The sequence below is a fragment of the Falco punctatus genome (genome assembly GCF_963210335.1).
Source record: "Falco punctatus genome assembly, chromosome: 20".
NCBI lineage: Eukaryota > Metazoa > Chordata > Aves > Falconiformes > Falconidae > Falco > Falco punctatus.
In genome coordinates, this window is record NC_137600.1 from 474,044 (window position 1) to 496,420 (window position 22,377).

Below are 22,377 nucleotides of genomic sequence, written 5' to 3' on the forward strand. Positions count from 1 at the left end.
TGGGGCTGATGGAGTAAAATCTAAGGTGTTTCCTTCCATCTGAAAGGAAGAGAGCTGCAAGGTGGTGTTTCTCAGTGGCTTGCTTTGGCCAGATGCTCTGCTCGGCACACGCCTGCCTGTGGCTCCAGCATTCAGACTGAAGCATGGGAATTGCTGTTACACATCGGATTTTTCCCTTGTGACTTTCCTTTTGTGTCAAACAGTTTCCAGACTAAGTCAGTGTGTTTTTTTGTGCAGAACTGCACTCACTTTGAGAGCAAAATGTTCGCAGCTGTACTATTTATTAAGCTGAACATTTCTTTTATACCATGAAAATAAAGTTTTCCGACACTTGTGATGTGAAATGAATACAGTTTTGCTTTGCCAAAGGTTTGGGAAGGAGTTTTCCCTGTGTGCATAGGGTGTTTCGAGGGGGGAGGAACCACTGTGTGGGTTATTTTGGAAAGGCTTTGACAGCAACAGAATCCCAAAGTTGAGGCAAATTCAGGACTTGCTCATGGAAAATTGCTTTTGTTTGTCTGGAGTTACCCTTGTTACAGATGGATTTTTAAATTTTTTTTTTTTTTTTTGGCCAGTCTGTGACTTTAGCCAACCACTTAGTAGTGTGCGGGTTTTTTGAGTGTCACCTTGTCTCGCTCCTCTTGCTTACTTGCTTACAAAATAGTATGGCAAACTATTTTGTGGACTGCGGGTGCCCCAAATTCAGCTTTTTATTCCTCTAGTCTGGCAAAAAAGTCTTGAAGAAAGAAAAAGATGTGGCTTAGTCAGAGTTACGTTGGAGTGTTAATATGGCCAGGTGAGCATGGGCCATAGAAGCCAACTTGCTGCTCTCTTAAGCACTGCTGAAAGACAAGATGAGATGTAACGCCTGCCAGCAGGTACACAAAGCCCTCTGGGATTTAGGTGAGGAAATGAGAATGAAACAAGATGAGCAAGCAGATTGCAAAAAGCCTCTCGGGAAGGCTTGGTGTGAATTTTGAATTTGAACTCATGATGGGGAGCAGACTAAGACAAGTTACGCCTGGTAGGAGCGGGGCTTAGACCAGGCCAGACCTCGTTGTGCGTACCTGCTGTGATTGTGGGTGTTTGTTTCTCCTCAGGAGGTCAAGTGGTGAACCTCATGAACCAGCGCCTGCAGACGGGGTTCACGGAGAATGAGGTCCTGCAGATTTTCTGTGACACCTGTGAGGCTGTAGCCAGGTTGCATCAGTGTAAAACACCGATAATCCACAGGGATTTGAAGGTGAGTTGTGGACTCCAGTAATACGGCAGGGAGCGTGCATCCTCCGTAACGTGTCTGCTGCCTGTGCCATGGCAGACGGGCTTTGAACACCGGCACTGTGTTTCTTTTGTCAGTAATGAGGACAAATGGGCATAAATACCTCTCTCTATTGGAAGATAAAAAAAGTAATGAGCCTCTCATTGCTGCTTACCATATGTTTACCATCTATAGATCTACTTAAAACCCACAAATGTTTGTGAATAATTCTGTTTTGCACAGATGTGCCAGTATGCATCTGATGAATTATTCATGATGACTTTCTGCCACCTGAAACAATATTGATGTTATAAGGTAGTTCACAAAAAACATGCTGTAAATACAGTTCCTGGACCCACGTTAAAAGGGTCCCTCGGGAGATGCTGGCCTTGGGGCAGGAGTCGTCAGAAGCTTTTGAAACTGGCCTCTAACTCTGTTGACCATGAAAGTGCATTGTAAAACTCTATGTGCTTAGCTGGGAACAGAGCTAGGCCAGCGGGGAGAGCTTCTGAAAAATCCCATGCCTATAATCAAACAAACAAACAAAAAGATGTTCGCTTTCCTCTCAACTAGCTCGTAAAATGCCTGAATAATATATTTGGCCAAGAAGGAGGCTCTTGTGTGCATTTGAAATTCAGATGTGCTTTGCGGGTCACAGGCTCTGTTTTCAGAGCCCTCGACAGATGTTTGGTTTTGTGCTGCTGGCCGTTGTTTTATAGGAGCAAAAGGTGCCACATGTGCCAGCGAGAGCCAGGTAGTGCAGGGGAAAAAGTCCTCGGGGTCTGGTATGGTTTAGGATGTTTCAAATGATTGTGACCTGCTGCTTAGTCAGTTTGAATATATGAAACAAGTCTGACATCTGTTTTTTCTCCAGTGAAACGTGTGGAGTCTTATCGGTTTGAGGCTCGTATTTAAAGCTGTTAAGGGCTGTGGGCATCTTGCAGCAGCCTGTATAGGCAAGAAAAACTGGGGTGAGAGGATGAGGCTTAGGAACAGGAACCTCTCCAGTTGATATTGACCCCTGCAGTTACCTCTTTGGCAAATCCCTGGGGGTTTTTAATAAAGAGCAAGCGCATTGTGTGGCATGTGAATGAATTCTGGGACATCTGTGATGGATTAGGGAGTTGATCTTGAGCGTTACTTTCCACAGACTTGCATTTGAAATGAACTGTTACGATCGGATGTCCAGCCCTCTATTGCCTGCTTAAATCAGTAAAGTTTTTGCAAGACCTGGCTCTTGGTTGGTAAGCTGTGCCCAAGGTCAGAGAGTTGGCTCTTCTCTGCTTTGAGACACGTTTCCCAGTTAAATATTGTATTATTTCTGTGGTGATGACCTCTGGAGTGCTGATCACAGTTGGAGATCTAACATGGAATTGATGACTTAGATACATTTTGACTTTACTTGAGTTCAAATTGAATGATGCCAACGGGGAGCTCCAGTTCCAAGAGAGATTAAGGGCCAGAGAAGTTTTGTACAAGGTCTGAGTGTGAGGAGAAGCATCCATCGGGTCCGTGTTTTGTTGGGGTGAACGCAACCCAGTTGAAGAGCGGGCAGATGTTGACTCTGTAGGCAGCTGCATGAGGATTGGAGGCTTTTCTTGCCTTCCAGCTCTTTGATGTTGAAGGTTCCTGCCCAGAGAGCTCTGCCAGCAGGAGTTGTGTGAATAATCTTTAAGCCCTTTCAGACAAACGCAGCTGGATTAGTTTCAGCGGCCTGTGGCTGTGATTTTGAATTGACCCAAGAGGCTTTTCCTGAAGCAGCACAACCTCCTGTTGGCACAGTCTCGAACTGGTGGGAAGTGACCAACAGCTGGGGACAGCAGCACCTTTAAGCAGCGTGCCTGGAGGCAAAAGCGGATGTTTCGCTGTGAATGAGTAAAGGCCACGAAAAAGAGAGTATGTCACCCCTCTGGGTGTGTGTTGAGGTGTTCCTTCCTGATCTGATGGTTAACTCTCAGGTGTCCCTGTGTGCTTACGTCCGCATGATGCGCTGTATGCGGCGTGATGTTTAGTTTCGTGTGCTTTGATCGAATGCCACAGAACTAGGCGTATATTGATGCTACTTTTTCCTAAAAATTAGGAAGCCCCTCGTGCTGCCTCTGCCCCAGTTAGGACCCCTGGGGAGCAGTGTAACTCTGTGGGCAGTAGGCTTGCCTTGCCTGGTTACGGTTGCTTGCTCATTCTTGCAGAGATTTTCCTCACCCCCAGGGTTTGTAGGTCATTGCTGCTGCAGGGCATTCCCGGAAAAGTTTATCTTTTGTCCTCCTCTTTCTGGAGGAAGAACAATTCCTGTTATCTGTAGGTTAGGCCTTTTAACAGCGAAGAACAAATGACCAAACCTCCTTCTGGCTATCTGTGTGCTGGCTGTGAAGTCTCTGCCTCGAAGTTGGAATCTATGCAGAGAAACTATAACTGTCAGACCCCAGAGCTGTAGGGTTTAGTGAGGTGGAGGGAGGGGGAAATCTCTCTAGGGCTGATGATAACAATCTACACAACTACTCTATGCCTAGTGGCAGTTTGTCTAACTTGTTTTATATTTAAGCTTGTCTCGCCAGTCTCACATCCTGTAACTTGTGTTGTTCAAAGCACCACCTTAGAGCTAACTTTGATTTTTACAGCTCGGAGCTTTCTGCAGTGAGAGGTCTCCTGTTTCTGCCTGCGGTGCTTCTGCTAGTCTGAATCCATCTGGTTCCAGGAGTAGGTGACTGGCTTGCAGATGAGTGGCTGGTTTTTCTTGTAGTAGACACGCAGCAGGAGACGCCAAAATACTGTCAGTCAACCCAGAGGATGCTGTTGATCAAAACATCCTTCTCCTTTCCTTTCCCTACTTTTGAAGTAACCAGAAGGTTGTGTTCTCATGTTAAGGATTTAGCTTCTCTCGCTTTCATTTTAGCAGCAGTCCGCCCAGCGTTGTGCTTCTCTGTGGTGTGGTAAGACAGTCAGGCTCTGCTGCTGTTACCTCACAGTCTTCCATCACCCTTCTTTGTAATGCCAGGTCTTGCCCCCATGCCACCAACAAGCCTTTGTCTGGAATTTGTTTGGACGGATTTGTATTTGGAGTGTGATATGTAAAATTATTCGGTCCTCTAATACTAAACCGTTGTATCCGCCATGTTTAGAATATGCCTGTGCCAAAATCAGTTAGTGCTCTTAGGTGTCGCATTGCATTTGTTTCTTTGCTATGAAACACAAAATACATTTTCAAATGTAAATAGTGAATGGTGCCAGGGGAGAGAGGGAAGTTGAAACATCTCTAGAGACCTGAAGGGGCTGGAAACAGTCAGAAAGTGCACCTCGGTTATGCATCCCTCCCAAATCACTACCTGAACTCAGACAGACTGGCCTTAGAAGCCATTGCTCTCACACGAGGATAATGTGTGTGGAATTCACTAGTTAAAGCTTTATTCCTTATCCCTTGATCTTATGTGTCTGTGCATTGTTTTTACGACTTTGTGGTTTTAACAAAGAAAGGCATTTGTTTTGGAGGATAAACACAGAAGCTAGCTACGTTCACTAACAAAGCTTAAAGCAACTTATTCCCTTAATGAATTTTGTTTGGGGTCTAAATCTGACTTTGTGTTGGGCATGTCAAAGGCTGCAGCCGGAGTTGTAAGTGCCGAAAACAGGATTGCAGCTTTCTGAGCGTTTGACTGGCAGAAGGCACCTCCATGGCTTTTTTAAAAAAAAATAGTTTTCTCTGGCCTGGGAGTCCATAGCAGGTACTTTGTTTCGCTGTATTTCTTTTCTTTTTTTTTTTTTTCTTTTTTTTTTTTTTCTGGAAGTTACTGAACAAGTCTGGTTGCTGGATTGTCTAGTGCTGATGTGTGACAAAACTTGCAGGATGCTTCAGTGAGAAGTCACCTCAGACTTCTCAGCCAGATAACGTGGAAGGACTCTTCTGGAAATGTTTGACAAGTATTTGCAGGGAATAGGGAACAGCGCTGTCAGTGTTGATCTGCTAGGGAGAACATCTGTGTGCAATGCTTTATTCAAAGCAGATGGATAGCAGAGGGGGGAAGGGGGGTTGTTTAACCCTTGGTTTCAAGCCAGCGTTTCCCCCCTCAGCTGCTCTAATTTGGCTGCATTTTCTGATGCTTAAAATGCTGACTCCTTCTTTTTCTTTCCTTCTTGTAAAGATGATCCTTGATGAGGAGGTCTACTTCCAAAAGATTTTGTTAGCGACATTTATATGGTGATTTTTTTGAAATACATGAGCAATATGCTTTCTCAATATTGTATTTGAGCATTTAACGTTGACTGAAGAGGGATACATTAAAATTTGTGTGCGTTCCCTTGAGAGGACATGCCATTAATGCCACTGTACAGATGAGGAGCTGGAATACAGGGATCCTTTGCCAAAGCAAAGAGCTGAACCCAGGTTTTTCCACATCTTACATTGGCGTTGAAACATTTAGACAGCTTTCTTAGGTTGGATGCAAGCTAGCTTTTTGAAAATGCATGATTAAGTGTGAGTGTTTAGGGGAAAGGCAGTGACTGTTATTTATGTATTTTTTCAGCTATCCCAGGTATTTGTTTCAGTTATCTGATCCAAGCTACCAAATACTATTTGAAAGAAAGGGGTCGTCCTCCCAGGAGCCTGGAGGAGCCTCTGCAGATCCAGCTGCTGTTCAGGGCATGTGGGGTACCACACACGTCCTGGTAACAAGCAGCTGGAGTGTGAGCATGAGCTGAGGTTTCTTTTGGGTGAGGCCCGAAGCGACAGGTGACATGCAGGCAAAGAACCGGAGGTGTATTCTGATATCATAAAGTATGGAAGCGTGTGTGCTGTCATCCATTTGCCTCCTCTCCTCTGCACGTGAGACAGGGAGGAGTGGGGGCCCTTTGTAAAGCTGTGGGTGGCTTGTATCGGCTGTCCCGAGCTGAGATGCCAGGCTGTGGGTCGTAACAGCTCGGGGAAGTTGAGTGCTAAAGACGCCGAGACACAGTTCTTGTCCTGAAGCACGTGGTAGTCTTAGCAGAGGCAAGGTAATGTGCTTGCGAAAGGAGGAGGGAGAGGTGGCAGGGTGGAGGCAGTGTTACAACAATGCTTCCATGATTTGACTTCTATTTTAGGAGATATGACAGAGTTTTGATGCCTATTTTCTTTGCTGTCATGTTACGCTTTTATATCAGACATGTCTGACATGTCTTCAGGCACTGAAACCTCCTGGCTTTCATCTAAAGAACACAAATGTTTTTTTTGCCTGAGTGATGCTGTATTTGTCTGTGATGCTTGTAGGTTGAAAACATCCTGCTGCACGATCGTGGCCACTATGTCCTGTGTGACTTTGGAAGTGCTACTAACAAATTCCAGAACCCTCAAACAGAAGGGGTGAATGCGGTAGAGGAGGAGATCAAAAAGTAAGTGTGCTTTTCCTTTTCAACTTGAACGTAGTTTGTATTTGAAGGGTAATTATTTTTTTTCCTTGTAATGGGAACTACGTTTTACTCGGGCCTGTTGCAGCAGATGGGATGCTGCTGCACAGAACTGTCTGCTGCAGGTAAATAAGTGCCTGGGGGAAGGCAAAACAATAAATTGAGCTTGATGTAATTGCTGTGGACCTGAAAGGCTGAGCGTACTAATGCAGAGAAGTTGCCCACCTTGATGAGGTAGTGACATGTTCTGTTATCTATGGGGCCAGTTTATCTCTGTCCTTCATCTATCTCGGCTTCTTTGAACTGCAATACAGCAGATGACAAAATCCCTGTCCTCCACGAGCCACTTGCCATAAATCCTTGCAGTGACTAAGGGGATGTATGGCCCGACTCCTCAGCTCTTCATAGAAAATGTAAGGTCCTTGAGGCGTTTCATCTGGCTCCTTCCCTTGCCCCATGCGTGACCGGCAATAGTGCGGCTAGGTGCACTTTAAAAAAGGGAACTTAGCTGGCAGTTCAGGAGGACCTAGATCAGGAAAGTAGCAGGCTCCAGGTCCTTGGTCTTGCTTTAGTTTTAACAACATCACTGCTGCAAACTTTCCAGGTCTGCTAGTACAATATTTTGGCTAGAAAACAGCATGTTAGAAATGCGTGCAGATGCCTCCGTTTTGTTAGGAGTCAGTGACACCTGCATGGGTTTCCTAGGCTTGACTGAAGTTTTTGGAGTGCTCCTGGTCTGGCTTTGCAGTCCCTTTGGAATGCCCTTTCTGCACACTTATTAACAAGCCTACAAAACCCGTGCCGTTAGCAGCGCTTTCTTGTGATCGAGGTAAACGGCATGCAAGGTGCCACAGCAGAAACTATAGACCTACTGATAGGAAATCTTATCATAAGAGTCTCTTAAACAGTGGTGCAGCTTCCAGCTTTTCTGTTTGTAGCGATTTGTTAAAATGAGGCAGGTTCTAGCCGTACGTTGAGGTATAAAATAACCTTCCCCTTGTTTACAATGACTGAGCAGGAGTCCTGGTATGGAAGTATCTTTATTAGGAGCCACGTATCCAGTTACAATCTTTGTAATACTGTTGGCCAAAGCCCCAGCAGTGAGGACATTGCTGAGGACATTTGACTACTGACCTTGTTAATACTCTGAATCCTTGAATATTTCTGTTCCAGTTCTTAAAATGACTGTACAGTTTTCAGAGTAAATTGCTTGCTTGAGAAAGGATCTTGGTTACTGCTTTGGTTTCACAGGGCAGTTTGTGGCGGTTAGTATTGTGAGAGGTGTGTAGCAGATGCTGCTGTTAAAAGATTTTTTCCAATAGATTATAGTCTTTAGTATCTCTTTCCCTAAAATGACTAGGGAAAGAGTGAATTTTGAATTATTTGGAAGCGTGACATAGTGAAAATGCATTTGATACCCATTTCGAACTCACTGATAGATCTTTCTGCCACAGGTACACTACGTTATCCTATAGAGCACCCGAAATGGTCAACCTGTATAGTGGCAAACTTATTACTACAAAAGCAGACATATGGGTATGTATAAAAACTGCTTAACATCATACAACCAGACTGCAGCTTGTTTTCATTACCATAATGACAGGGTAACTTTCTAGCTGGGGCTAACCTTGTTTTCCTTAAGAGACTGGACAGTTTCTGAATAAAGAGTTCCTCTGCTTGACGTTTCTGATGAGTTACTGCTGAGCAGGATGGCTTGTGGATAAAACACGCATGCTTCTTTGCATGCTGACTTGCCATTTGGTTTAAATTAAATGATGTATGAAATTCTGGGGTTGAACAGCGCAAACCTGATTTTGTATCTTAAGAGTTAAACCAGAAAATGTAGTGTATTGTGACTCCTTGTGCCTGGGTTGGGTTGCAAGCGTGTCAAATTAGAGTTTAGAAGAAAGCTGGGAAAGCAGACCTTCCAGGAGCAACAGTATGCTTGTCCTCGACAGTGTAACACGGGTCTGAGTTGTCAAACCTCACCCAAGGCCAAGCTTTTGCACTGCTGTTTCTAACCATCAGTGCAATCTTGCCATGCTTTTTGTGTTGAGAGCAACATGCAACTGTTGGGTAATCCATTACTGGCTAACCTGACCAAGGATGGAAGTCTTCCCTTTAGTTGGGATGGGCATGAAAAAGTCTGTGCCATGTGTAGTGGCAATTCAGCAAATGGGGTGTGTTTGAAAGGCTAATCCAGAGGATGTTTGTGTGGCTTCTGAAGCCCTGAGCTAGCAAGTAATGAGGCAGAAGCAGTGTAAGGAGAGTTTTAATGCATCCTCAATAGCTGTGCATATGCATATACAAGAGGGAAAATTGCTGGCGTGACATCTGCTGGGAGGAGTCTCCTGTTTTCTCTGAACTCAGCTCAGCGTCAGGAAAACAGCAGCTCTGTGGGGCTTTGCTCCTCCGAGTTCAGCAGGAGGTTTGTAGACCCAGGCCCTGTACCCGTGTGGGGTCACTCGCCTTGGTGGTGGGGACCTGGAGGGGGGGGAAGGTCACAGCTGTAACAGCGTGAGAAGATTGTCAGGGCCTCAAAGGCAGCCAGAGGAGAGCCTAGGATGTGCGCTCGTTCCTGTGATAATGGGGAAAGGCGGAGACCCCGAGGCTCTGCTGTTCCTGGCGCGGGAGGAATTCTGTTCTGCTGACCTGCTGGGTGTTTCCAAACCAGTGTGGGGGTGTGTGCGCAGTGGGAGCTCAACTTCAAGGCCTCTTGCAGGGCTTGTTCTGCTGGAAACCTCACTTTCCTTAAATCTTACCGAGGTTATTTTAAACTAGAGTGCAACTGAATTGTGAAATCCTATGACAAAAGATAAAGCCAATGATGAGTTGCTTGGGATTAGGAAATGTTTCCCACTCTCCTCTCTGAGATGGTGGGAGTGTTTCATAATTAGCCTTTTGTGCAAAACGTGTATTTTCTTTTGAAATAGGCGGTGGTTCTTGCTGTCAAAAGCAGCATGGAAATAGATGGAAGGGTGCTATAACCTAGTGGCCTGCAGACTTACCTCTGTATCCCTCCCTGGTACTTATTTATAACGGCTGAAAGGATGTTTCAACTTAACCTTGGAAGCAGTGTGGATTTTTCTTTGTCAGAATAAATGCGTTAAGGATCACGGTTACTATTTAATTTTGTTGTTAGTTTGCTTTTTCCTCCCAGTATGTGGCAGAAACATGCTTGGCCTGTTTCATGACTTGAAGGGCCTCACCATGCGTAGTGGCATGTGGTGCTGTGTGTGTGGGGGGTGGCGATCCCCCTGCAATCCCCCAGATGACAGTATCTCAGCCGAACGAGGGAGAGCTCTTATGTGTTTACCTTCCCGTGTAACTATGCTTGTTTTCACGTTGATCGCAGGGATGTTAAAACGTTGGCCTGATGTCACACGGGACCTGTGTAGTACAACAAGCTGGAGGACTCCACTCTCCCTGTTCTCTGCAGTGGTGCTTGAATCGTACCGTGCCCTGCTTTGCTTCGGTTTGCTAAATTCTTTGCTCTGTTCTCTCCCTTTAGGCCCTTGGCTGTTTACTGTACAAGCTGTGTTACTTCACCTTGCCATTTGGGGAGAGTCAGGTGGCAATCTGCGATGGCAATTTCACCATTCCAGATAATTCTCGGCACTCGCAAGACATGCACTGCCTCATCCGTGAGTGTCTCTGACAATGGCATGATCGACTTCCATGGAACTGTAAAAATAGCGTTTTTTGTGTTTTGTTCTTACCTTCCCTGCTCCTACGGTAAAACCGCTGGAGTTGCTTTTCTTTTAAGAGCCTTGCTTGAGCGTGTAGGGGTGGTTAAAGTGATCGTTTAGTAGCTTAGGAGATGACTCTTCGAAAGACAGTTATGACAAAGAGATTCCTGTTTGGCTGGCGGTGGCGCGCTCGGTGGAAAGGCAGGAAAACAGACAACCGTTCGGTTTGAGAGTCCTACAGAAACTTGCACAATAAGCCTATTTATGCAGAAACGTATTTCTCCAGCAATAAATCTATTTGGATAAGGAACTGAAAAGAACCACAGTGACTTAGACTAGCGATAAGAATTCATCTTCTGTGAATTGAGAAACAGAACTGAAATGATTTATAAATAGCCTGCTGACTTAGAGTGAATGTGTAATTAAGGGTACAATGCACTACTCTTGGCAAAGCTGGGGCAGCTCTCTTGTTTTCAGCACAGCATTTGATCACTTTTTTTTTTTCCCTAGCCACAATCTTGACTAACACAGAGTTGGATGTGTTTGCAGAGCAGCCTGGTATTTTCTTTGCTTATGCGGTGGTTTATGTGCAGCGGTATGTGCTGCTGTCTGCCTTCCTGCCCCACGGGCACGCCAGGGTTGGATCAAGCTCTTTTCCTGCATGTTCCCTTGGAAATGCAGAAGTTGAAACCAGTGCTGTTCCCTGACCTGGCTGGCTGCGTTTCCCCTCCTTGCCCTAAAGCCTTTGATAGTGGCTACAGATTGTTCGTAGCCGTGTTGGAAAATACGCCCCAGTCCAGCCTGACTCTGGCTCGCCCCTTTCTCGGCGAAGCCTGGTGGCCAGCTCAGCCCTGCTGACCGCCTGAAAGAGGCAGGGCACCCTGGTAACATCTGGGTGTACCAAATGTGTAGAATCCTGCAATGGTTTGGGTGGGAAGGGACCCTCAAAGGGCATCCAGTCCAACCCCCCGCCCTGAGCAGGGGTCTTCAGCTCGGTCAGGTTGCTGTGAGCCCCGTCCAACCTGACCTTGGGTGTTCCCAGGGATGGGGCACCCACCCCCTCTGTGGGCAGCCTGTGCCAGTGCCTCGCCACCCCCACAAACCATTTCTTCCCGGTACCTAGCCTGGTCCGCTGCCACAAACGGCCTGCGTGAATCTCTCCTATTGCTCTGATCTTCGCATCTCTGTCTTTTAAAGGGTATATGCTTGAGCCAGACCCTGATAAGAGACCCGATATTTATCAGGTCTCCTACTTTGCATTCAAATTGGCAAAGAAGGAGTGCCCAGTCCAGAACGTCCAGGTGAGTAGCGAAGGAGTAGATTGATGCGGGGCGTTGTGGGACGGGACTGGGGGTGGCGGTTGCTGAACATTGCGCATCCGGCTGTATTCGGCCAGTTGTTCCCCTGTTCTGTAGTTAGTGTTGTTTTGGTTTTGGGGTTTGTTTTTTTGGGGGGTGTGTGTCTTATTTGGTTTTTTGGGGGGGTTGGTTTGGGGTGGTTTTTTTTTGTTTGTTTTGTTTTTTTTAATAGCAGTGCTGTTTGGGATGGGTTTTTATTTGGGGGGAGGTCAGGGCAGGAATCAGGGTTTTGATTCTTACATTGTTTATTTCTGTTTGTCCATGATTTACCTCCTCGCCCAGTTACCGGCTTGAGGCCAGCCAGGAGATCTTATACATATGAACACGGAAAATTAGGCCATGCTTGTGAAACAGATTTGATTTCCAGGCACATTCATTATAGCGTGTGTAATTTGTGCCGCAGTTGGTTTTAAACACCGCGGTTTTGTGTCTGCCGTCTGGCTGGGACTAACCAACTTGCATTTGAACTACATCAGACCTTACACAGCCATCTGCCCCTTCTCAGTGCATCTTTATAGACCTCAATTGGTTTTGTTTTTTTCCTCCCCCCACCCTGTGTTCAGGTGGTCTTTATGAGCAAGATATGGTTTGGTACTAGTATGTCTGTATTTTTTTTATAGCAATATTAATAAGTATTACTGCTGTTGTCCCCAGGCTTTCTTAAAAATACCCAGGTTGTGCTATGGAGCTTTGTGTTCAGATTCCACGTGTAGTAAATGATCAAAAAGCTGACCTGTGTTTTTCCACTGTAAAGACTCTCCCAAAATTGTCTCTTCATTACAATAACATTGAGGGGTTTGTCCAGTGTCCAGTACGAGGAATAATATCTTTGGGGATCCCGCAATCTCCCTGTTTCATTGTGATGCTTTTGCAAAGTATTTCTGACTCTGTTTTCTGCCCTCAAAATACAAAATTCGGTGGTTTGGGGATCTGCAGAACTCTCCCATCCCTTCTAAACTCCCAGACCCGGTTAAAGCAAGTGAAGCTGCTGCAAAGAAGAGTCAACCAAAGGCCAGGTAACCACATCTGCGCTGTGCTCAGCCCTCTCTTTTTATTGTCTGTTGTCTTTCTGCTCTTTGTTAGGAAAGATGCTTGGTATATTTAGCTGCTTCCTTGTGGGCTTACATTTACACGTGGAGACAGACATTGCAGTCCTGAGGCTTCTGCTTGAACAACATAAATAACCATTGATCTCATTGATCTGAAAGGCAGAAATTGCGGATGTCAGGGGAAATTTTTCTGCTTGGGGGGTGGGACTTGGGCCATGCTCAGCATGACTCAACAGCTAGGCTTTTTGTACCAAAGACATTGCTTGACAGCAGCACTTGGAAGTTCGTATACTGAGATGAATCTAGTGTGTCATCCATCTGGAGGCAGGACCCCGAATACCTGAGAGCAAAGTCAGGAGAAAGTCTACAGCTGGCCTGCAGTGGGCCTGGAGTCGGCCCAAAGAGCACGGGTCTGCTGAGAAACTGCATCGGGCACCATTGCTGTTCGAGTTTGACCCTTGGCAGGTGATAACCCGATCCAGTAATTACTGTACGAAATTGCTGTGATTTCTGCAGAGTCCTGTAATTTTTTCGGGGGTGGGGGGACGACGACGAAAGCCCAAGCAGTTTCCATCTGAAGAGCCCAATTAGTGGGGAAACCACTGCACTGCTGTGGTTTTTTTTTTTTTCTTCTGCTGCTGCTGCTTGCTCTGCTTATGATACTGTAATTGCAACTTCTAAATTCTGTTGGACAAAGATTGTATGTTAATTTTACTGCATAGTGAGCAGTATTGCAGTGGGCACTCCAAACCCAGCAGTTTTCTTCAGACTCTGAAACAGGGCATCTCTCCTCCTGCCTGTCAGTCCCAGGGGCCTGCTTGGTTTGTTTTTGTAACTGAGAGTGCGGTTACTCTCATCGTAGTTGAACATCTTGGTATCTAAACAAGCAAATGTATCCACAGAAGGGCAGGGTGGTGTCTGGCTGCTTGGCTCTGTTGCTGTGGCTTTTGGGAGCTCAGTAGGCAGGGGTCTGAAGAGGTCCAGTGATTCTGGGGTGGATGTACTAGAGTTAAGTTACATCTAAAAATGCCGGTTTAGACAACTCTGCCCAAAGGTACCAGCTGCTCTTAAGGTCATTTGTTAGGCCCTTCATTTGTTCATCCAGAACTCTTTAAGTGGATGTAAACAATACGCTGTAGCAGATACTTAAATGAGCTGAGTGATTTTGACAAGTTCCAGCTGTCCAACAGAAGATGTCACAACTGGCAAAGAAGACAAAATGATAGTGTTGGATTAATTGTTGTGAATGCATCTAAGTTTTACTGTGCTTGTGGAAAGAGTGACCTGTGTCTGGATGCCCGCAAGCATTTCACCTTAATCAGTCACATGCTGCTTAAAGTATGGCTGAGTTTTTAAACCTCTACTGTGTGCTGCATGCACCATCTGTCAGGCTAACAAAGATGGTGGTCTTACTGTTCTTCCTTTTATTCTTTACCTTCTTTTATAGGCTGACAGATCCTATCCCTACGACAGAAACTTCCATAGCACCCCGCCAGAGACCTAAAGCAGGACAGACCCAAGCGAACCCCGGGATTTTACCCATTCAGCCAGCCCTGACGCCTAGGAAGAGACCTACAGCTCAAGCAGCCATTCAGCCACAAGGTGAAACCATGTTCCCTGTGTGGCGCCTTCCTGACAGGCGCTGTGTACTGTAGGGCTGTGGTGCATGTTAATCTAATGGATGTGTCTTTTTTTTTTTTTTTTTTTTTTTTTTTCCCTCTACTAGTTGCAGGACCTGCTGCCCTGGGCACTGCTCAGCCTTCGCTCCCTGCAAGCGTCCCCCAGCCGAAAGCAGCACCTCAACAGACTCCGGCACAGCCACAAGCCAAGCAGGCTCCAGCTCCGCAGCAAGCCTCGCAGGCACAGCCCCAGGTCCCTTCCACTCAGCCGCAAGCCACACCTCAGCATCAACAGCAGCTTTTCTTGAAGCAGCAGCTTCTGCAACAGCAGCAGCAGCAGCAGGCTGCCTATTACCAGCAGCAGCAGATGATGCAAGCTCAGCAGGTAGGTGCGCGTGGCCGTGTTCGTTGCATGCTTACTGTGCTAGAGGCCTGTGAGGCTGTACCTTTGCATTTATGGGAAGTCCCCTGGTTTTTTGGGGGATTGGTGCAGTTTTTAGGCATTTTCCAATGTGGCTCCAGTTCTCTAGCAAGATTTTTCGCTACGCAAGGCTGGCGCTTCTAACAGTCAGTGTGGAAGGCCTTGAGGTAGTTTTGTCATGTACGAGTACAAAACAACTCGCACTTTACCTTATTTTATATGAGATTTTTATTTTATGAGATTTTACAGCTCCAGCTGTTTCAGGGTCTTGAGGTCAGTGCTCAGCTGATGAGCAGAGGGGTACTGTTTCTCTCCTGCTCGTGAGAAGCCTGGCGTGCCTTTCCGATGGGAGGACTCGGGTCTGGTTTTGTGGCAGACTGCGGCGATACGGAGGGCTGCGAACACGCGGTGCGTTAGACGAGCTGTGTCTAGATGACAGGCTTGTGTCCTTATCTGTGCTGCTATCAACACCGCAGTTCTCTGCTAAAGCATCTGTAGCAGTGGAAGCAAAGGGACAGTAAAGCTTCCAATCCTGGGGGAAGGTTTAGAATTGATAAAAACAGGGAAAGGGAGTTCAGGACCCCAGGACAGTCTGTGCTGTGAGAGCCCCGTACAGGCAGGTGTAACACAGAAATAATCTAAGTAGACCAGGAGGACGTTTTCCACCGCTCGTTTGCAGATGGTCTCCGAGCCGTGGCAGCCTCTCACTGCTTTGCCACTTGCGGTGGCTGTAACCATTCCTGTGGCTGACCCCAAGTTCTGGTGGTTGTACCCCAGTTCCCAGCTGTGCAACAAGCAGCTCAACAACTGGTTGTTTCCCAGTTCCCAGTGATGCAGCAAGGAGCGCCAGCACAGCAGCAGCTGATGCAGAACTACTACCAGCAGCAGCAACAGCAGCAGCAGATGATGGCCCAGCAGGCAGCAATGCAGCAGAAGACAGCAGCAGCAGCAGTTCAGCAGAAGCAGCAAGCCCCAGCAGCGCCGCAGCCCCAGCCCCAGCAAAGCGCGGCTCAGCCAGCGCAGCCACAGGAGCAAGTGGTAAGAGCCTTTCAGGAAGGAACAGGGCAGTGGGACTGGGAGTACTGGGAAGTGCCCTCCTGCCAGGTCTGGCGTGCCAGGAGCACCCCAGCAGGGCAGCTGGGATTTGGGACCCACAGAGGCTGGGTGAGAGGTGCTGTAGGGCCTGCTAGGTGCCCTGGTGCGTTATTACTGAGCTGCAGGTGTCAGCTCTGACCTTGCTGCCTCAGAGACACGTGTGGTTGTTTGGACTGCTCTTCCCAGCAGGATGCTGGACGCCGGAGCTGTGCTCTGGGTCCATAGGTGAGTAGATGATGAGTAGAGAGCAGATGAGAAGATGTAAGTAGCTGCTTAATGCAGCTTCCCTCTATCCTCTCCCCTGTCACATTCCCTTAGAAGACTTGATAAAATCCTTTAGAAATCATTTGTACTTAATGCATCAGGATGGGCACCAGGAAACAGAACTGCTTTATGTTGCTGCTCGTTTGGAAAACTTCTGTCTCCTGCTCAGGACACTGATGCAAGGGCAGGTGCACGCAGCCTTCCTGGTGGTTTCTGGTCTTGGGATAACTTCTTTTCTTTAACGAATACTATGGAAAAGGAGACTTTTCAAAGCACCATACCTAAAAATCAATCAATCAATCATCCACTTTACTAATTATCTGAACGTGTGTCCAAAATAAGTGCTCTTTACTTAATGGAAAGTACAACTGCCTGCAACAGGGAAGTAGCCAGCTGTCTGCAGTGGTAAAGGCAGTGGAGCTGTGCCAGAGGGCAGGATCCCTGCTGCCAGGTGCCCTGCAGTACACACGGGAGGAAGCTGAGCCTTTTGCTTTCGTTCCTGCACGATGCCGTCCATTCTTGCCGCTTTCTGGGAGCGCAAAGGGAAGTCCCTAACTCTAGTTGTGTGTTGGAAAGAAAGCGCGTGCAGGTCCCAAGCAAGAGGAGGCTGCCCGTTGTTTTGCTGTACCAGGTGTGCAAAGCATACTGTCTGTTAACAAACCACTGCGGGTACACGATGTTTGAGCCCAGACTGGGGGTCACTTTGTGCTCGCTTGTTGATGAGTTGCTAGTTACTCAGGACCCCATTCGTCTCTCATCACTTCAAAGGAGGCATGCTCATCGGGAACTAATTTGACTAATAAACGCCAGAAGCCAGTGACCTGAGCAATGCTGGGCCGTGGTGTTTGTTTTACTCTGACGTGTCTCAGGGCTCTGTCATATTCAGCCCCTTGGCTTTTATATTGATTTGCAGCACTAAGCTGGTTGTTAGGTAGGTGACAAGCTTTGTGTTCCTCCTGGTCTTGTTACTGTTCTGCTGAATGACCTGGGGCAAGATATTTTATTGAAATTGGCAGGAGACTTTCTGTACATGCAGACAGGTCTGGGATGAGGCCCGTTACGACCCTTTCCCTTTTGGAGGAGAATTGTCTGAAACGTAGTATTGAAGTGCATCTCTAAAGAGCTTTGCTGTGATTCACTAGCACAAGAACAGTCTTTATTAAATCAGCTAGATTAAAAATTAGCCTTATCTCCCTGGAAGGCTGATCAAAATGGATGCATCTGGACACTTTACCACTCCTGCAGCAGTTGGGAGAAGAAAACCAGTGTTCAACTCATTTCAAAAATGGTAGTGAGACACGGTCTCTGCAGAGCAGAGCCTCTGAGCAGAAGATACCAAGCCAGGACCCGTCAAAACCTTTTCGCATTGAGAGACTTGGGCTTAAGCTCTGCGTTAATTTCTGTGGCAGTTTTGGCACTGCCCTTTTATTTCTCAGTGCCAAGTGTACCGTTCTGCACTGACCTATATAGCGAGACGTAAGGTGGGTGCATCAGAAGCAGTCAGGTCAGTTTGCTTCTCGGCCGCAGTGAGTTAGTCTGCCTGAAAATGCCAGATGAAAAGCAAGACGGGTAACGGCTTGTTTGCCTTCCCTCGCTGTAATTAAGCACCACACTGAGGATCTACCTCTTCTTGTCATTGCCCTCTTAGGTCTTTCCAAGTCTTTCATCTGTTGTCTTTGGTTGAAAATGGCCTGGGATGATACGGGGTGGGGAACAGGGAGTCAGCGCCCAGGCGCTGGAGGTGATGTGCAGACTTTCTGGTCTTCGTGTTCTAGTTTTCCTACTTTAAATCCAACCGTGATACCTCCCTGAAAGCCAGATTTTGATAAATCACATAATGGGAAGTGATGCTCTTGTTTATCGCTACAAGACAGTATTTCAAGTATTTACAAGTTTGTGAGTTTAACACTGAGGTAATGGAAAAATAAGATCAGTGTGAGGAAACTCCGTGAAGTTTCCAAAGGGTTTGTAGCTGGGCTGCCTTGACTTACACCTAAACCAAAGGTGCCTGTTTTTCTCCTCCAGATTTCAATGACAAATGTCGTTCCTGTGTTACTTGTGGGTTTTTTTTATTGGTTTTTTTTTTGAGAAAGCTAAGAAAACTTCTTGCGCAAGATTTCTGCAGAAGACCTGTGCTCCTTTGGAGACCTGACCCCAATCACACATTATCTGCTGGAAGAAGCGCTGCTGTTCACCTTAACCCCCACTCCTTGTGCCCCTATGACATGACTCCTGCACGCTACCATCTGATTCCTTTTTTCACCTCTGCCCTGGATCTCAGCCTCTTTACTCATGAACAAATTTCCGAGACCCGCTAGCCTTTAACGACAAGCGCTAATAGAGGCTTTCCCTCCGGAGCTGCGCCATAGAAAGGGGAGGAGGTCTCTGCTTGTGCAGTTCTAGTAATCCTCAAATACTACAGATCAGCGAATTCCCCTCTGCTCCGGCTGTTCTGTTCGTGGTTTTTTTTCCCCTCCAGACTGTCTATCCCCAATCCATGACCTGAAGGTCAGATCCTCCAGCATGTAGCCGTGTTTTCATCATGCCTGTTAGTCATGAACAAGGACATACTGTTTTACTTTCTCTCCTAGATGCAGGCACAAATGAGGCAACAGCAAAAACCTCAAACCACACCCCCCCCAGCAGTGCAAGGTCAGAAGCTGGGCTCTCTCACCCCTCCGTCCTCCCCGAAGACGCAGCGTGCAGGACACAGGAGGATTCTGAGCGACGTGACCCACAGTGCGGTTTTTGGGGTTCCAGCCAGCAAGTCTACTCAGCTCCTGCAGGCAGCTGCTGCCGAAGCCAGTCTCAACAAGTCCAAGTAGGTGGCTCGTCACTCGGTGTCGAAGGGGGTGGAGGGGAGGGGTAGGGGAGGCTTTTCTGAGATCTCCTATGCAAAACTCTGGGATTGAAGGTAGGCAGGAAACTCTGAGGTCTAAATGAGTCTTTGCCTTCCCAAGACCACAGTTTGAGGCTTGGCAGAAAGTTGCTGAAAAACTTCCCCAGGGGTGTAAGTCCTCCTGAATGCTTCTGTGCTCCCCAAAAGCTGAGCAAGTGGGGCCTTCCTCTGTGTTACCAAAAGCTAGTGTCGTTTCAGCTGTTCCACCTGTAGCCCCAGTGCACGCTCCACACCTGCTGCTTGGTATCAGCACTTCCCCAGGAGCACTCGAGCTCACTTTTATAGTGTCTACAGGCAGGAAGCCTCCACGTGGGCATTGCAGAAAAGTATTTCAAATGGTATGCTCTAACGGTGCTTATTTTAATCCCCGACACCAGGATGCTCAACCAAAGGAAGAGTAGATAAGGCTCAATGGTCCCAGGCTTCTGGGCATGCACGTACAGTAAAGTGTGCTGAGAGTTTTAAGTAGGAAGTAATTATAATGCAGTAGCTTGGACCAGCTCATGGTGCTGGCCAGAGGATTTTGGATGGGTTATTAATGACTGTTTGGTTGGGTTGATCACATCCAGATCTGCTTCCACCACACCCTCGGGTTCCCCAAGGACCTCACAGCAGAATGTCTATAACCCGCCCGATGTCTCCACGTGGAATCCGTTTGATGATGATAACTTCTCCAAACTCACAGCTGAGGAGCTGCTGAACAAGGACTTTGCAAAGCTAGGTGACGGTAGGTTCATGGACGTGGCCTGCTCTCAAATTGGAAGATGGCATGGAACGATGATGCTTTCGGTCAGATGCTCCTGGGGTGCTCTCCTATGTGCCCATAAGAGCTAAATTCTTCCAGTTGCCCTTCTCAGTCCCTGTCTTCTTTGCTGAGCAATTGTGATTAAATGAGCATGATCCTCAAAGGGAGAGGTACAAGCCACTTTTAAAGCGGCCTCGATCGGTTTGTTGTAGAAGCTACAGCTTAAACTCTGCTTCGTCTGCAAGTTATGATTTGCAGCAAGGGGCTTAAGGCACATCCTGAAATAGTGTCGTAAAAAAACTAGGTAAGCAACCTGCCCTCAGAATGGAAGTTTTTCCACTAAATCTGCGTCTGGCATTTCAGGGAAAGCTCCAGAAAAGATGGGCAGTTCCACAGAGAACTTGATTCCAGGTTTCCAGCCGGCTTCATCTGCAACCCAGGCAGATGCATTTGGTGGCCCTTCCTTCACTGCTGGATCAGGTGAGTTTGTGAATATGTCCTACAGGGCAGTGCCCAAACAGCACTGCAGAAAAACGGCAACTCTTCGTCGTAGCCTCTTTGAAAGGAAAGTAAAACTGATACAAATTGAGCTGGGCTTTTGGTACTGAGAACTGTAGGGATAGGGTGGGTGCTTTGGTAAAGAAGGGAAGGCAGGAACTGCACGTGTGCTCCTCACAGTTGGGTAGTGGAGACAGGAGGTCTGTAGGCAGAGGTGAGGCTTTTGGTGAGGGAAGAAACTAAGCAAGCCCCTTAAGTTGACGAGGAAGCTGCTTAACATGTTGAAGTTCCATGTGGCTCACAATTAGAAGTAAAATACATAGTGTGCAGTAAGGGAATTGGACTTGGGAGAACTTGGTCGGGCAAGCTGGAGGAGATTTCTGGCCTGCAGTTGTTAGGCTGTATGAAGGAGAGGAGCTGGGATAACGATGTCTGCACTGCAAAAGGAGAACAGCAGAGCAGGAGTGAGCAGGCAAAATCCTCAGAGTGCACAGTTTGTCTCATCGTTGACAGTTCAATGGTGAAGGCAAGAAGTTTTGCACTGGCTGTGCTGCGTGGGTCCAGAGGCCAGGAGTCCTTGGCTGGTCAGAGGAGCTTTTCCGCAGAGGCCTCTGCGTGTGTGACCTTGTCTGGTGTCTCCTGTGGTACTTGGGTACCAAGGTTTTGTTATGAGCAGCCCCTTTTATGCCAAAAAAACCTGCGGTGAGTGCTGCTGCTTGTTTGTAGCTCTGCAGCATCAGTTCTCACCGAAAGCAGCGAAGACCCGCCAAGCACGGTATTGAAAAAACTGCCTCTGGGAGCCCGACGTGCAGGTCCTCCTCTCCCCATCTCCTGCAGCCTTTGTTACTGGTGGCAAATGCAACCGACGCTTCCCCACAGCAGCGTGCGGACCCTCGGTGAGAGGAGTCCTGGGAAGAGACTGAAGGATCCTTTGTGGGGCAAGAAGTGACAAATCCATTCACGCTTATTTCTATTTATCAGAAGGAGATTTAGAGGAGCTTATTGCTGAGCTTGGTATTGTTGGCTCTTACCTGAGAATTAAGGAGTTGAAGTCTGTGACGCAAGAGTGCTCTAGGGGGTTGCTTTCTGAGTTTCTCTAGCTGTTCAGTGCCCTGTGAGGAGCTTGCGATATTCCATCAGCCTTTGTGGGGTGATGTTGAGTAGCAGCAGCTCCAGGTTCAGCTGCAGGGTACCTTCTGCAGAGCCTGAGAAGCACCTGCACGTGTTCTGGGCTTTCTGGATGCTGTAGCGTGTTCAGTTCTTTTAGCAGTTGTCTTTAAAATGTGCCCCTTGACTCTCCTGCCCCGTGGTTCGGCATAGGAAGGTGTCTTGGAAATTCTTTTGGTGCTGGCACTGGGCTGGGCGCTTCTAGTCCTTTTCTTTTTCTTTCCTTGTGGACAGGAGCCTGTCTAAGCCTGTCTGATGCAAGATGCTGCATCTCTTGTTTCAGACGGAGGCCCGACGTGGGGGGGGGCTCGCCTGCTGCTTGTCCTTTGTTAAGGCATTTCACCTTCTGTGCCACTGTAAAGCGAGATAATAGCACTTCCCTTTCAAAGGATGTTTTGAGATCTGTGGGTTAAATTGTGTTGGAGAGCTACATGGTAATAGTTGTTTGGGTTTAGTTTATTTTTTATTTTTTTTTCCCACACACTTGCAACATAACTTGTTCTGAGTGTGTGTTGCTCTTGTCAGGCCGTAGCTTGGACTCTGTAATACTAAGCTCTGTCTGAGCTGATGTTTTTGCGCGATGCTTTCTGCTTGTCTCTTCTCTGTTTCACTCTGCTTTTTCTCTTCCTGGTTACCAGCTGAAAAAACGAAAGACATTCTGAGTTTGGACACTAGCCCTCCTCTTCTGACTGTGCCTGATCCTTTCATTCCGCTCCCGTTATCCGACACGCCAGGTAACTGGAACTGAGTTTATGGAGGGGGGCAGATTGTTGTTTGTTTCTGTACTCTCAATCCCCGGTTCTGTTTCCGGGCACACCTGAAGTCCTGGGCCTCAGTCCATGGTGCTGGGTGCTGACAGGCTCTGCTGAGCTCAGTGGTAGTGTGATGTGTGGAGCTTTCTGCCCTTGGATATCTGTGTGGTGGCGGGAGCGGTGCTGA

General features: G+C 47.3%; 1 protein-coding gene across 25 annotated transcripts in view; it reads left to right on the plus strand.

Moving 5' to 3' along the window:
- AAK1 (AP2 associated kinase 1) overlaps positions 1-22,377 on the plus strand; it is an 86,491-nt gene that overhangs the window by 30,831 nt on the left and 33,283 nt on the right. For 19 of the 25 annotated variants that reach the window (XM_080370092.1, XM_080370110.1, XM_080370111.1 and 16 more), the window contains exons 5-17: positions 1,101-1,243; positions 6,498-6,619; positions 8,089-8,170; positions 10,146-10,278; positions 11,521-11,624; positions 12,618-12,697; positions 14,178-14,332; positions 14,457-14,734; positions 15,593-15,808; positions 18,721-18,950; positions 19,598-19,755; positions 20,137-20,253; positions 22,077-22,172. In XM_080370092.1, coding sequence (XP_080226218.1) covers positions 1,101-1,243; positions 6,498-6,619; positions 8,089-8,170; positions 10,146-10,278; positions 11,521-11,624; positions 12,618-12,697; positions 14,178-14,332; positions 14,457-14,734; positions 15,593-15,808; positions 18,721-18,950; positions 19,598-19,755; positions 20,137-20,253; positions 22,077-22,172 — 1,914 coding nt within the window. The remainder of the gene's footprint in view (positions 1-1,100; positions 1,244-6,497; positions 6,620-8,088; positions 8,171-10,145; positions 10,279-11,520; positions 11,625-12,617; positions 12,698-14,177; positions 14,333-14,456; positions 14,735-15,592; positions 15,809-18,720; positions 18,951-19,597; positions 19,756-20,136; positions 20,254-22,076; positions 22,173-22,377) is intronic. The other 6 variants (XM_080370095.1, XM_080370094.1, XM_080370093.1 and 3 more) reach the window with 1 other exon arrangement.